This window comes from Lagenorhynchus albirostris, chromosome 6 (genome assembly GCF_949774975.1).
Source record: "Lagenorhynchus albirostris chromosome 6, mLagAlb1.1, whole genome shotgun sequence".
Taxonomy (NCBI): domain Eukaryota; kingdom Metazoa; phylum Chordata; class Mammalia; order Artiodactyla; family Delphinidae; genus Lagenorhynchus; species Lagenorhynchus albirostris.
This window is the reverse complement of record NC_083100.1, coordinates 27,980,293-27,995,781: the sequence shown is the minus strand read 5'-3', so window position 1 is coordinate 27,995,781 and position 15,489 is coordinate 27,980,293. Positions and strand designations below refer to the sequence as shown.

The following is a 15,489-nucleotide window of genomic DNA, read 5'->3' as shown; positions in this document are numbered from 1 at the left end:
GTATACTTACTATTAAATTTCTGTAAGCCATGATAATAGAAAAATGGGCAAGGGGTGTGACAAAGCAATTTAATACAAATGGCCAGTAGACATGTGCAAATACATTTTACTCATTAGTAATAATCAAAGAAGTATAAATAAATAAAATAAATGGAATGTGTTTTTATTTAGTTAGTTTTTAAAGAAGGTACATTTCAAAGATTTATAATTCCTGAGATTGGTAAGAAAGTAGGGAAATTGATATTCTCAGATACTGTTGGAGATTGTCTCCCAAAACAGGTGTACTGGTTTACACAATGTGGCAGAAAGTATCAAAGACCATATAAATGTCCATGCCCTTTGACCTACCGATTTCCATTTTCGTTAATTTATTCCAAGGAAATAATAATTATGCATATTTATAAGTGTATATATATATATATATACATATATATGTATATATATACATACATACATACACACACAATAGGGAAGTTCATCAAAATAGTGAAAAACTTGTAATGTCTTAAATGCACATCAATAGGGATTGGTTAAATAATTCCATATTATGGGATACTCTGCAGCCATTAAAAATCAAATTGTATAAGAATATTCTATGTGGGAAAATATGATATATTGCTAATAAAAAAAAGGTTATGAAGCTAATTATAGGGAACAGTTTTTATTTATAAACATCCCAGCTAAGCATATATGTATTCATGTATAGAAAGAAAGCAAACATACTAGCATATTGATGGTGGTAGTGGGATTACTGGCAAGAGAGTTTTCCCCAGCCATCCCTAACTCCCCCCACATTGAAGCATTTTTTTCTTCTTCTAGTTTTCTGTAGTCAGAATATACTAGATTTGTACTAGAGAAGAAAATACATTGTTTTTTAAAAAAGAGATTCTCAATATGTGATTAGATAACAATTTATGCTGAATTTCAGGTAACACCAGTTGTTGCTCTTTCCAATGAGTCCTGGTCCATGTCATTTGCAAAATACCTTGAACTTAGGTTTTATGGGCACCAGTACACCCGTAGAGCCAATGCTGAGCCGTGTGGTCACTCCATCCACCATGATTATCACCAGTATTTCTCCTATAACCAGATGGTGGCATCTTTCAGGTAAGAAGTCTGAGCGACCTTGTCACAATCACATACTCCCTGGAAGGCTTTATAACATTTCCAGTATTACTAGATTGAATTAATTTTTGGTGTGTGTTGTTCCCCATTCCCACTCTTGCAAAGGCAGAGGGCCATACTCTGTGAAGAGCTTTCAGTGTTATTATTTTATTTAATCCTTTAAGAAATATGTATTATTATCACCCTAACTTAGCTTATAGCTGACAGATAGAGCTAGCAAGTCATGATCCATGATTCTTGCTACTGCAGTTGTTACTCTTAACCATTGTTTTTGCATCTGAGAGCTTATCAGAATTTTTGCTAAGACATTACTTAGCCATAAGGGTAATCGGATATTCCGGATAGAGCTAAAATCACTAGTTCAAAGAATGGGTGTTTATACTTGTTCTTAAATGATTTGAGAAAGCCTTTGGGCTGTGCCTTCAGAATATACCCAGAACATGTGTCACCACCTCCACCACTACCACTCTGGACTGAACCTCTGTTGTCTTTTACTAGATTATTGCACTAACCTCAATCAGTTTCCTTTTGGCCTTACCCGCTGCAGCCTGTTCTCAACACAGCAGTCAGAGTGGTCCTGTTATATGAAAATCAACTCAGGCCACTCATGTGCTCTAGAGCCTCCAGTGGGTGTCTGTTTCACCCTGAGTGAAGGCCAGAGTCCATTTATGAGCCTGTGAGCCCCTACATGCTCTGGCTTCTCACCCCCTACTACAGCCCCCCTCGCTCACCATACTTTAGCCTCACTGGCCTCCTGGCTGGACCTCAGCTATGTCAGGTAGGCTCCTACCTGGGAGCCCTGCACTTGCTCTTCCGTCTCTGAGCTGCCTGCTCCCAGATATCTGCCTACTTTTCCTTATTTCCTGCAGGTCTTTGTTCAGATTTCACCTGCCCTGACTCCCTCTTACTCCTGGCACTCCTTGCTTCCCTTTCCTGCTTTATTTCGCCCTGTAGCACCTACTATCTGGCGTAAGATATGTTTTAAGTATTTGTTTTTGTTTATCGCCCAAGCCTTATTATTCCTGAATCACGAGAGCAAGAATTTTGGCCCTTACTCCATGCTGTATCTCAGCACCGAAAACAACATCTGACACATAATAGGCACAAATAGGTACACAAATAGGAAATACTTGTAATTGAACCCTATTTCCTTTTTTAAGCAAGAGCTATTAACCATGAACCTAGGGCCTAGGTGAGATATAGCATTTACTAGACATCGTGAACTTCAGGTGGAAAGGAAACTCACAAAGAATCCTTGGGAACTGAGAAGGTAGTGAATACCTGTGTGTCTAAGCTAATTGTAGGAAGGAGTCCCTCTGCTCATTCATGGAGGTTTATATCCCAGTCATTTGTTTTTAAAGCACATGAGGATGGCCTCGGGGGATAAAAGATGACATCACAATGCAGGGGAAAAATAAAACAAAATCTTTTTAAAACTGGGGAGGGTATTTGTAAAGGCTGAAAGTTGCCTTCAGTATTTTTGATTGTTTTAAAAATGCCATTTCATAGAAACTTTATGATCTCTTGCACCTCATAGGACTTAGTTGGCATCTCTACTCAAAATATTAAAATATTTTTCACTTTTCTACTATTACTTGTATTTTTTCCTCTCAGTTATTCTCCCATTCGGCTTCTTGAAGTGTGTGTTCCACTTCCCAAAATATTCATTAAACGTCAGGTCCCACTAAAAGTGGCCCTTCTTCAGGATCTGAAGGACTTCTTTCAAAAGTAAGTTTTATTTTCTTTGGTCATCTGTTTTTGTTTAGTACTGCCTGAAATCTAAACTATTTTAAATATCATGTTTGTTCCTTTAGCTTTCTTCGAAAACAGAAATAACCTGTTTTTCTAATTGTATGTTATATATGCCTGATGTAAAAAAGGAAAAGTGTAGACGGTTCATAAAAGTACTAACAAAGAAGTCAAACGCTCTCAGGCATAACAACTATTAAAATTTTGATATACGTCCTTTTTTGTTCTGCAAAATTGTATGTGATTCTTAATTAGATAAGACCTAGTTAAAGTTTTGTGTGTACATCTTTTTTCTACTTGTGTGAGATTAGACAATTTGATTTTTCTAAAATGTTTAATATTGTTTATGTTTATATTGTTAGAGTTTCACAGGTATATCTTGCTGTGGATGAAAGACTCGCATCTTTGAAAACTGATACATTTAGCAAAACAAGAGAGGAGAAAATGGAAGATATCTTTGCACAAAAAGAGGTAATTCATTTTTCTGACAGAAACCCAAATGTTAGCTGTGAACTTGTTAGAGGTTCCTTTTGGGGTGTGTCTCAGATTGCTGGAGTGGTTTCTGTTCCTCGTAGATGGAAGAAAGCGAGTTCAAGAGCTGGACTGAGAAGATGCAAGCACGGCTCCTGTCTTCCTCTGTGGAGACCCCTCAGCAACTGCAGTCGGTCTTTGAGTCACTCATCGCCAAGAAACAAAGCCTCTGCGAAGTGCTGCAGGCTTGGAATAACAGGTGTGACTTTGCAGTCCGGTGTTTCTTTTACATTATTGCAAAATTTGCTCTGCTATCATGTTTTTGATGTAAATGTCCTTATTAATTTGGATGTTTCCTTTTACTCTCAAGTTGTAGGAGCTTTATTTTTATTGCCACTACCACCCTTCACCTCTTTCATCCTTTAAAGTGTAGGTTGTGAAGTTAAAAAAAACAAAGATGAGAATAGCCTTCGTTGCTGTTGCAAATACAGTGTGTGTACTTAATGAACCTAATTTATCTGTATTAGTATGTCATGGAGTGATTATTGGGTTTTAGGCCATTACTTTCAACTCTATTATTTTGTGTATCTTGTACCTTTATTTAAATATTTATTTGGGGAAATATTTCCCTTTAATGCTTATTGAAAAGTTCAGTTAGATTATTATAGCATTTATTGAGCACTTGGACCACGCTAGGCACTAAGTAAGGCAGTAGATGGACATGCACTCTTTTATTTGATTTTGAGTCCTATAATGTATATATACTGATTGCATTTTACAGAGGAAACTGTGGCTGTACGAGACTAAGGGATTTGCCCAAGTTATATAGCTGTTAATTGTCAGAGCTCGGCTTTGAGCCCAGGTCTGTTGGTCTTTAACACCCGTATTTTTTACGTTATGTTGTATTGTCTCATTATAACTTGCTATTCTTTTATTACTATAGTCATATCAGTAACAAGTGATTAACTGATTAGAAAGAAAACAAAAATTTAGTCTTAGTTATGTACAGCTTTAAAATCTATTGCATTCGAAATAGGAAAATCTAATTCTTGTGGTTTCAAAGCTATAAGGAGAATATGTGTAAACATTATTCAGGATATTAGAAGGAAAATCATATTCTTCTTTTCTCTTTTCCTTTTTTTCATTAACTATAGGTTGCAGGACCTTTTCCAGCAAGAAAAGGGTAGAAAGCGGCCTTCAGTTCCTCCAAGTCCTGGAAGACTGAGGCAAGGGGAAGAAAGCAAGGTAATGAAATGTAGTTTTGTCTTTGATGCTATGTATATTGGTATAGATATAATTAATTTCTCTTATGACACTTAGAAGTGGTAGTTTAGGGACTTCCCTGGTGGTGCATTGGTTAAGAATCCACCTGCCAACGCAAGGGACACGGGTTCGATCCCTGGTCCGGGAAGATCCCACATGCCACGGAGCAACTAAGCCCGTGTGCCACAACTACTGAGCCTGTGCTCTAGAGCCCACGAGCCACAACTACTGAAGCCCACGCACCTAGAGCCCGTGCTCCACAACAAGAGAAGCCACTGCAGTGAGAAGCCCGCGCACCACAACGAAGAGTAGCCCCCGCTCATTGCAACTAGAAAAGCCCACGTGCAGCAATGAAGACCCAATGCAGCCAAAAAAAAATGAAGTGGTAGCTTAATATATACTTTATTAATAATAGTAGGAGTTTTTAGTTTTGAAGTTATGAGGTTTCTTGGTGATGTGACCTGGATTAATTTTTTTTATCTTAGCCTGAAATAAAATACATTATAATTCATTTATTGGAAACATTTATCAAAAGCTACTGTCTACTGGCATCACTGAGGATAGTATCACAGAGGCAGTAAATGCTATAAAGGAGAAGGTGTGGATGTGCTGAGTGTATAATAGAGTCCTAATTTACTTTACTGTGAGTTTTGGGTGTTCTTATCTCTGTGTTTAAGTGAGAAGCTTTTCTTAAGGGGTCTGCACCAGGTTAGTTCTACATGTTGATTTAATTAACCTTTTCTAACTGTATTAGTTTTCTCTTGCTGCGCAGCACATTACCCCAAACTTAGTGACCTAAAACGTAAGTTGATTATCTCGCAGTGTGTCAGGACTCTGGCACAGCGTGGCTGGGTTCTCTGCTCACAGAACTGAGATGAAGGTTTTGGCCAGGGCTGTTACCTGAGGCTCAGGATCTTCTTCCAAGCTCATCTAGGTTGTTGGCAGAGTTGAATTCCTAGTGGTTATAGGACTGAGGTCCCCCATTTGTTGCTGGCAGTTGACTAGAGGCGATTCTCAACTCCTAGAGGCTGCCTGATTCCTTGCATGTGGCTCTGTTCATCTTCAAAGCCAACAGCAGTGGATTGAATCCTTTTCATGTTTCAAATCTCTGAATTCTTCTGCTGTATCTGACCTCTGGACTCAGATTTAAAGGACACATGTGATTAGGTCAGGCCTACCTGGTTAATCTCTGTAGTTTAAGGTTAACTGATTTTGGGACCTTACATACGTGGTAAAATCCCTTCACAACAGTATCTGGATTAATGTTTGGTTGAATAACTGTGTGTGTGTATGCCAGGGGGTGGAGTTCTTGGGGGCCATCACAGAATTCTACTTACCATGCTAACCATGAACAGATGAATTAATGTCAGTATATTATAAGGGCTTAATATTCTGTTATCATGAGGGCTTTTGAGAGAATATCTTTTTGTACAAGTGTGTAGTATTTGTAGCAGAGTATTTTCATGGAATGATAGGTTCAAGTGCCTTGGATCTTTGTGTTATTTAGTAACACTGTGTAACTGAATTCCTCCTTTTTGTCTCATGAATAACTGTGTAGGAATCACTTTTCCTTAAAGTTTAGGTGAGAGTAAGAATAAGAATTACTGAAGATGATTTATTAGTATTTGCCAAGTAGTTAAGGACAATTAACGGCTATCACAAACTGCTAGTGGCCTGTTTGCCTACTGATGAAACAGTGAAGCTAGTGGTGTAAGACCTCTAATTATAATATTGAGACATAGAATTGAAAATACAAAATCAGTCAGTAGATGATTATCTTTTTTTTCTTGTGCGATACGCGGGCCTCTCACTGTTGTGGCCTCTCCCGTTGCGGAGCACAGGGTCCAGACGCGCAGGCTCAGCGGCCATGGCTCACGGGCCCAGCCGCTCCGTGGCATGTGGGATCTTCCCGGACCAGGGCACGAACCCGTGTCCCCTGCATCAGCAGGCAGACCCTCAACCACTGCGCCACCAGGGAAGCCCCGATGATTATCTTTTTGAAAGATCAAAAGTTGATTTGAAAATCTGTAGCACTGCCTTTGTATTCATTCATTTGATAAATAGTTCTTGAGTGCTTTTAGGCACTGTTCTGAGTGCAAGGAATTCACGTTTGTGAATGAAGGCCATAGTTATTGTCCCTATGGAACGTTTGTCTAATGAGACTGACAATAAACAGATGAACCAATAAACATTTAAAAAACAAATGGAAACAAGGCTATGAAGAAAAAAATTGAAAGAAATGGAGAGTATTGCTAGGGGAGTAGGTGATGGTGAGTTATTTTACATAGGGTGCCCAGGGAGGTCTCTCTGGTATGGTGAACAAATCAAAGAACATTTTAAGTAGCAGTCTAAGAAATGACTTTGTAATGAAATTGTACTCAGGGCTGATAGTCATTTAAAATGTATCTTATCTATGGATAATGGGACTTGTGAAAGTCCAGTGGGTAATCAAAGATTACTAGGCTTAATGGATAATCATAAGTAGTTCCTAGATGCTTTAATGGGTCTGTGAGCTATTGTTTAGAACAGTATTCTCAAAGTATGGTCAAGGATCCTGGGGGTCCAAGACCCTTTCAAGGGCTCCACAAGGTTTCTCTTTTTCTTTTTTAATTAATTAATTAATTAATTTATTTATGGCTGTGTTGGGTCTTCGTTGCTGCGCACTGACTTTCTCTAGTTGTGGCGAGCAGGGGCTTCTCTTTGCTGCGGTGCATGGGCTTCTCATTGCTGTGGCTTCTTGTTGCGGAGCATGGGCTTTGGGCGCACGGGCTTCAGTAGTTGTGGCACGCGGGCTCAGTAGTGTGGCTCATGGGCTTAGTTGCTCTGCAGCATGTGGGATCTTCCCGGACCAGGGATCGAACCCGTGTCCCCTGCATTGGCAGGAGGATTCTTAACCACTGTGCCACCGGGGAAGCCTTCCCTTTTTCAACTGTATATCTGTGTGAGGCTAGATTTTCTTTATATACTTCAATCATAATAATATAGCTCAACAGGTTAAATGCAGAAGTCGGAGAGGAATTTAACTGTCTTCTATTAAGCTAGGCATTAAAGTAATTGTAAAAGTGTAAAACAATGCCACTCTTAATTTTTTTTAAAAAAATATTTTTAATTAAAATGTTTTTATGTTAATATGTAATGGGTTTATTATTGTTATTTTTAAATAAATTAATAAACGTACGTTCTATAACTTTTTCAGTTTTGATTTTCTAATAAGGAAAAATTGGAAGATATAACCCACATAAACAAAAGCTATCTGAGTGTCTTAATGATTCTTAAGAGGTTGAAAGGGTCTTGAGGACAAAATGGTTAAGATTCACTGGGTTAAAAAAATTTTTTTTTAAATTTAAAATTTTAAATTTAATGTTTCCTTAAGAATAAAGTATTTTGTTCTCTACAGATAAGTGCAATGGATGCATCTCCACGGAATGCTTCTCCAGGACTTCAAAATGGGGAAAAAGGTTGGTCCTTGAGTCTGGTGATCACCTGTCATTGAATTTAAGACATTTCTTAGTCTATAAGTTATTTTTAACTACTAAATATTGAGAATTTTTTTCTGATGCAATTGGACATAGACTTTTTTTTCCTTCCTGTAAAACGTTTGTAGCAGTCTAAGTTTAAGATTATCATAAAGTACATTGCATAAGATAAGTTAGGATATAGAAATACATGATAAATAGAGAAGATTGCTTTTAGGGAAAGAACAAAAAGACAAAAGGAAACTGAATTTCTGTCTGGATTGTTATAAAGTCAACTGCCAGGTTTCATGGAAAAAAAACTTACAAAGTTTAATTTATATTTTTGTATCACTAAAATCCTTTCCAGACTTAATTTTTCCTCAGTATTTCGTAGAGTAACTTTTCTAGGTGCTATCCTAGAAAATTGGTAGGGAAATTTACTTAGACTATCTTTGTAGAACAAGAGCTCAACTCAGAATTCTTGGCATTTTTCTATCATAAGTAAGTGAATTTCCCCCCTGAGAATAAGCATGTGATTTTTTTCCCCCCAGTAGTGTCATAATTGCATTCTCTATTAAATTGAATGAACTAATATTTAGGTAGGCATTATGGTCTAGTGCAAAGAATATGGCATAGGAGCCAGAACTGGTTACCAGTCACAGTGCTGTCACTAAGATCTGATTGGGGTCAAGTCATATAACCTGTCTGGATTTTTGTATCCATTTCTAAAATACGCACTGAAATGGCCTATGTAACTTTTAAGAAGCTAAAATTCTTTGGTTTATGAAGTAGAAATAGGAGTTGGCATTTTAAAAACATTGCTGTTAGATAGAAATGGACATAATGTTTTAAAGTGACTCATTTGCACTCTGTTTTTCTTTAGAGGACCGCTTCTTAGCTACCCTGTCCAGTCAGAGCTCCACCAGTTCCCCCCACCTCCAGCTGCCCACTCCTCCTGAAGGCGTGCCTGAGCAGGCCGTGGGAGGGCCCCCAGAACTTGATACCACCAGCAGTTCCGAAGGTACAGGTCAAGTCACTTTTACTGCACTTCGTCCAATAGAGACAAACACTCCGAGTGCTGTGACACAATTCTTTCTTAGCCCTTTAGGATTTAAAGTTTTTACTATTGAAAGGGCTCTTTCAGATGTAGCTTTTTACCATATCCCTTCTTCAGTTGCACTGCTTGACATGTAAATATCTCAGTAACAAAATGTTATTTCAGCTTCATCTACTTTCTGGGGATATTACTTTCTTAAGTCTCATTAAAGCCCATGATTTTTGCCTTGTAAGAAGGAAAGAGAAATTGCAGCCTTTGTCTAACAACAAATATTTGTTTCACTAATAGCAAATTTATACCTTTTTTCTTTCTTTCCTTGCTTTCTGTTTAAGCACCAACTACTTAATTGTAGCGTAAACTTAAAAAATATCTTTTAAATTGCAATTAAACTCAGATGTAATAGCCACAGTGTGCATAACTGATTTGAAGTGGCAACAGGAACAGCTGTGACTGAGTTCACGCATGCTCGGCCAGTAATTATGTCATGGCTGCCGCCTGGCCCTGTGATGATAAGAGGCCATCGGTTGCAGGATGATCTCAACTTCAAACATGTTGAAATGTTAAAAAAAAAAAAAAAAAACCACTTGGGGTCAGTGCTATGTATGCTTCACTATTGCTTCCTGTTTGATAGTCATTATTCCTAGATCAAAAATTTTACACCATAATTGATAATTATGGTGTGCACATGTCTGTGTTCCAAAGAGGAAATGAAATATAGTTGACGCTTTATACTTTCTTTTACTCTTTCTGAATATTAATGTATAAGTAGAATATTTTTCATTCTAGATGTATTTGATGGACATTTGCTGGGATCCGCAGACAGCCAGGTGAAGGAAAAATCAACCATGAAAGCCATCTTTGCAAATTTGCTTCCAGGAAACAGCTATAACCCTATTCCGTTTCCTTTGTAAGTATTATAAAAGCCAGTGGCTGTTGGGTGGTTTTATTTTTACTTCATTTAAAAAATCTCTCGATAGATATACTCTCTACATATTTAAATATGTTTATTTAACTGCATATATGTATTTCTCAATCCAAAATTATACTTCATCATAGTAAAAAAGATATCTTTTGGTATAATATAATTTGTAGAACATGTAATCATTATATAGTAAATGAGTGGATTAAAAAAGCATTAACTAACATTACTTAATGCTTAAGAGTACTGATTCTGAAAAGAATTGCTTATATATATATATTATTAAGATATACTGCTACATCCATTGATCTCATAAAAACATATTGCTGATTGTATATGAGGATATTACTGACCCAGTAATTTACTGGGACGTGATGCTTTTTTAATAGTGATGATGAATTGCAATGGCTATACAAGTTTTCGTGTGATTTTGTTTGTACTGGACTTACTCAGAGTGGGGAAAAACATAGGGCTGGCTTTCTACACTGCCAGTGTGGAAAGCTTTGTTTGGAGTGATGATTCCAGAACTCTCTCATTTGAAAAAGAATTCTGATAATTTTCAGTTGTCTTCAAAAACTCTCTGTTGATGTATTTTCCTTGGCTGTTTGTTCAAGTTCTGCATACATTTTGGCTTAATTATATTCTTGTAATTGTGCATTATTTAGTTAACTTAAAATTGTCCTGAGATTTACTTGTAGTAGTGCTAATGGTTTGTATATGTGATTTTCTGCTAATTTTGTTCTGATTTATGTATCTAAAAATTTTGAACAGTGATCCAGATAAACACTACTTAATGTATGAACATGAACGAGTGCCCATTGCAGTCTGTGAGAAGGAGCCCAGCTCCATCATTGCTTTTGCTCTCAGGTATTATTCATGGGGCTTTTCCACCTATGGTTGTATCTTTATATTTTATGTGTATTTATTAATCGCTGTATTTTGAGTTCTGTTACATAGAGTAGAGCAAAATATAAGTAAATGTAAAATATTAAATATAAGTAAAAGAATGTATTCTTTGGATGTGACAGCTTATTCTTTTTGTATCTGATAATGTACGCTTTACCCAAATAATAACAGGATGATTCTTAAGCTCCTAATAATTAAATTAACTAGGCAAGTTATTTACTAATCCTTAATATCCTTTAACCATTCTCTGTATTATAATATGTATCCATTGTATCCATCCTTTCCTTTGCTTTATTTATTGACATAATACTTGGAACATATCTGCCTTATATCATCTGAATGTCTTTTTTGTATTCTTCATTCATTTCCTTCCTGCTTCCCACACATAGCAGGTAAAGTTTCCTTACTTAGAGTAATGCTGTTCCTATGCCTTAACCCATTTACATGCCCACAGTTATCATGTGCCTTAAAGAAGGACCCCTCTTTAAAAATATTTATATATCATGTCTAAAAGAATAAAGCTTTTTAATCTTAATGGTATCTTGGTAGTGGTAGAACCTAGTTTAAGTAGAATCTAAGATGTTTAATAAAAATTTTTTCCTCTTGGAAGACATTGAAATTAAAATTTTATTTTTAATATTGGTTACAAGTTGTCCATTTATCAACAAATATTTGAATGTCTGCAATGTGTGGTATACTAGGTACTGGGTATACAGGGGTAAACAAGATAGATTTATAGGCTTCAGCATTTATGTAGTTTAGAGTTACTATTTGGATAATGAAGAATTTTTTTCCTTTAGAAGATTCCATATGATAAATTTTTTATCTTTGCCTTTTGACGTTTATGAAGATAGTATTTGCTTCTCCTTTTATTGGTTAGACATACTACATTAATAGATAAGAAAGGCAAGAAAGTCAACCAAGAAAAACATATATTTTGTACTATGAGGAAGCAAGTTTTCTAGCTGAGGTCACCTTTTTCTAATGTCTTGGAAAAATAATAACATGCTAAGATGCTTCCCTTGTTCCCTAACATCTGATTTATCTAAATCAGTGCTTCCAGACTGCTAGTCCAAGAGTTGGATGTTTTTGGCCAAGGCAAACTAAAAAAATATGCTTTTTCTTAAAGTTCAATACCTTTAAGTTGAAAAGTACTCTAAGTTCCTTTCCTCTCTATTATACTAAACAGTGAAGTTTCATGCTCTTCAGTTAGCTGTTCAACCCCTGAAGGCATTTGATCTAAATGTTAGTGTGGAGGCCTTGACAATCATATTTAGGATATTGAGCCTGGTTGGTGTGTTGGGTCATATTTTGTATTATTTTTTGTGAAGACATTGACCTTCATGAAGCTTGTACTTGATAACTTTTGTTAGTTAACTTGTGTTTGTTTAATTATGGATGCTTACAATGATTGTGTTTCTACAATGCAAAGCTTATTCTAAAGCATATGATTTACTTTAAAAGAAGACCATAATGTTTAACATTTTTCAACCTATTTCTACCCTAAGTTGTAAAGAATACCGGAATGCCTTAGAGGAATTGTCCAAAGTGACTCTGCGGAACAGTGCTGAAGAAGGGCTTTCAACAAACAGGTGATCTGCGATTGATTAAAATCTATTTTCATTGAGCTACGTCATCATTTTCTAGGTGCTCCCACTCCAATTTTATTTTAGCTTATTGTCAATATAAAAGTTCTAGAATATAGTCAGTGGCACTCATCCTTTAGCCAATAGTTGATAGAACAAAATTCAGGTATAGCAAAAGACCTTAAGAAGTCTTTTAGGATACAGTTTTCTGACAATTTGTCATAGAAGTTCATTGTGTATTGCAGATTTAAACTTTTAACATTTTAAGTTCTCTTTATTGTTTTCATTTAAAAAATAATAACTCTGAAATTAGTAAACTACTGCTTGATTTTGTAATTTAAAGTATTTATGAATTTTCCATAATAATTAAAGATCTTAACAGTTAAAAAATAAAACAGCCCCCCACCAAACCAGTTCTTTAAGTGTGTTCAGTATTTTAGACATTTGAGACAGAAATTGTCGTCATTGTTGGACTTATGGATGCTAATATAGCTCTGATAGACTTGTGAAAAATATTATAAGAGCCTATATACTTTCATATATTTTTCCATATGCTTTTATAGCTTTATCATTTTGCTTTTTCTTAAGCCCAGTAGACATTTCAAGCCTTTTTCTTCCATGCTAACCTGTGTTTATATAAATTATGAATCAGATTTCTGATATTGTGGGTGGGGTTAGGTGGGGGGTAGATTAATACAGGAATTAGAGTACTTGCTATTTTGTGTCTGAATCATATAAAACCAACTTTCCTTTTGTTTTTCATTTTAGTACTTTAGACAGCAGACCAAAGAGTAGCAGCCCTATTAGATTACCTGAGATCAGTGGAGGACAGACAAACCGTACAGCAGAAGTAGAACCACAACCAAGTAAGATTACAAATGGAGAAGTAATTCCTAGTTTTGTTTGTAATTGTGGTTTGAAGAAGAAAACACATTAAATAAGAAATGCCATCTGGCAAGGATATATTACTTCTGGTCTTTGAAATACAGTATGGATGTAAAATTTTTTGTATATCTTCTTTTGTACATATTTCACTTTTCTTTGATTCTTACCTTAAGTTTATTGAGTTTGAAACTCCTAGAAACTCATAGGTCTATGCAAAAATCTGCCTTCCTGGCTAGAGCTTTCAGTTTAAAGCATATAACTGAAGAAATATAACAGCAGTTTTTGCTTGTTTGTTTTTGCAGCATTGTTGGCATTGTGAAAAGAACTTTTCATGTATTGTCTCCTTTAATTCCCATAATAACCCCGTAAGAGTTATTTGACATATCTCCATTTTTCAGAAAGTAAGTTAAGACTTAGATAATGCAATTTGCTGAAGGTTACACAAGTAATGGGGAGCTGCGATTTGAACTTGGATCTCTTTGACTTTGTCAGTCAGGAATATTCACTGCGAGTAGCAGAAAACTCAAGTGACTGTTGGGTCTTGAACGACAGTTTATTTTTCTAAGATAGCAACTGCCGGTAGACAGTTGCTAGCATTGGTTCAGCTACTCAGCATTGTAATGACAACATAGGGGTAGTTTCTCTTTGATTCTCTTGTTTTACTCATGGTCAAAAATGTCCCACTTAATGTCTGCATTTGAGGCAGAAGGAAGGGAGGTACAAGCTGCAACTGTTCTCTTTTATTGGGAAATTCCCTTCCCCCTTCAATCTCATTGGTTAGAAGTGAGTCTCATGGCCACCCTTTCCTGCAAAGGAGACTTATAATGTGGTAAGCAGCATTGTCCTGGTTGGCTTACATAAATCATGATTCATTTCCTGGGACTCTACACATTGCTGCCTCAAACAAAATTGGAGTTCTGTTAGCAAGGAACAAGGTGGGATTGGATATTAAGGATATTAAGGCCATAATGGTGTCTGCTGCCCTAAGTAAGCACTTCATGATCGACATTTGATGTGGATTTTGTTAATGGTAAATGTACAAGATTAGGATCATATGTATTAGTGATATGATGAAGCTCAAAACTAAGAATAAAAGTATAGAGCAAGCTTTAGTGATAGTTTTGGTCATCCTGTACTACTTATTTTTGAAAAATGCTAAAACTAAAATTGTATATTTTGCTCTGTTGAAGTGTAGGAAGACAGATGATATAAAAACCTTTAACTTTGACGCATTGTAGCTTGGAATACTGTTTTGTATTAGTTTAATTAACTATACTGTGATACTGTAAGAACCCAGCCTTAACTTAATCTTGTTGCTTAAGATATTCTGACAGCCTTGGAAAGATATTTTTAAAAGGCTTTCTATATAATTTCTCACATTTTGATATATAGCTATCTGAACATTGCTCTTCTTTCATGTTTCTGATAATAAGAGTGCTTGACTGCCCCCCTAAAGATCCCATAAAACATGTGGAATAATAATCTGTGTAAATAAGACTATCAGTGTTACTCATATTTATTACTCTCATATAATGGTTACTGCTAACAAAGGAATGAGTTGAAAATTTTTATTTTTCTACTTGCAGTGACCTGTACTTAATATGTTACCTCTTATTTTTAGCCAAAAAGGCTTCTGGAATGTTGTCCTTCTTCCGAGGGACAGCAGGGAAAAGCCCTGATCTCTCTTCCCAGAAGAGAGAGACCTTACGTGGAGCAGATAGTGCTTACTACCAGGTTGGGCAGACGGGCAAGGAGGGAACGGAGAATCAAGGCATTGAGCCTCAAGGTGTGTTAAAGGAGACCAAATGTGCTTATTCTAGGTTTCGATTTACTTATTTCAGTTGGTTATGTTCCTTATAGCTTGAAGTAGATGCTTCTGTTGCTGAGACCAGGGCATTCCCTCTCTTCTCACATCTTGGTGGGGGTAGAGTGGGAAAAGCATGGTGCTTGGAGGATCCAACTGGTTTCAGATGTCATTGCTATCACTTACTGTGTGGTGGAATTAGAAATCCTTACTTTCTGTACTCGTAAACTGGAAAAGCAGTGTCTTCCAAGGTTTACTGGGTTTACTGA

General features: G+C 36.3%; 1 protein-coding gene across 1 annotated transcript in view; it reads left to right on the top strand.

Annotated features, from left to right (window-relative positions):
• PIKFYVE (phosphoinositide kinase, FYVE-type zinc finger containing) overlaps positions 1-15,489 on the top strand; it is a 77,266-nt gene that overhangs the window by 52,077 nt on the left and 9,700 nt on the right. The window contains exons 24-35 of the mRNA XM_060152200.1: positions 929-1,107; positions 2,740-2,853; positions 3,237-3,345; positions 3,450-3,604; positions 4,500-4,590; positions 8,006-8,066; positions 8,947-9,084; positions 9,907-10,027; positions 10,811-10,906; positions 12,454-12,537; positions 13,300-13,397; positions 15,038-15,202. Coding sequence (XP_060008183.1) covers positions 929-1,107; positions 2,740-2,853; positions 3,237-3,345; positions 3,450-3,604; positions 4,500-4,590; positions 8,006-8,066; positions 8,947-9,084; positions 9,907-10,027; positions 10,811-10,906; positions 12,454-12,537; positions 13,300-13,397; positions 15,038-15,202 — 1,411 coding nt within the window. The remainder of the gene's footprint in view (positions 1-928; positions 1,108-2,739; positions 2,854-3,236; positions 3,346-3,449; positions 3,605-4,499; positions 4,591-8,005; positions 8,067-8,946; positions 9,085-9,906; positions 10,028-10,810; positions 10,907-12,453; positions 12,538-13,299; positions 13,398-15,037; positions 15,203-15,489) is intronic.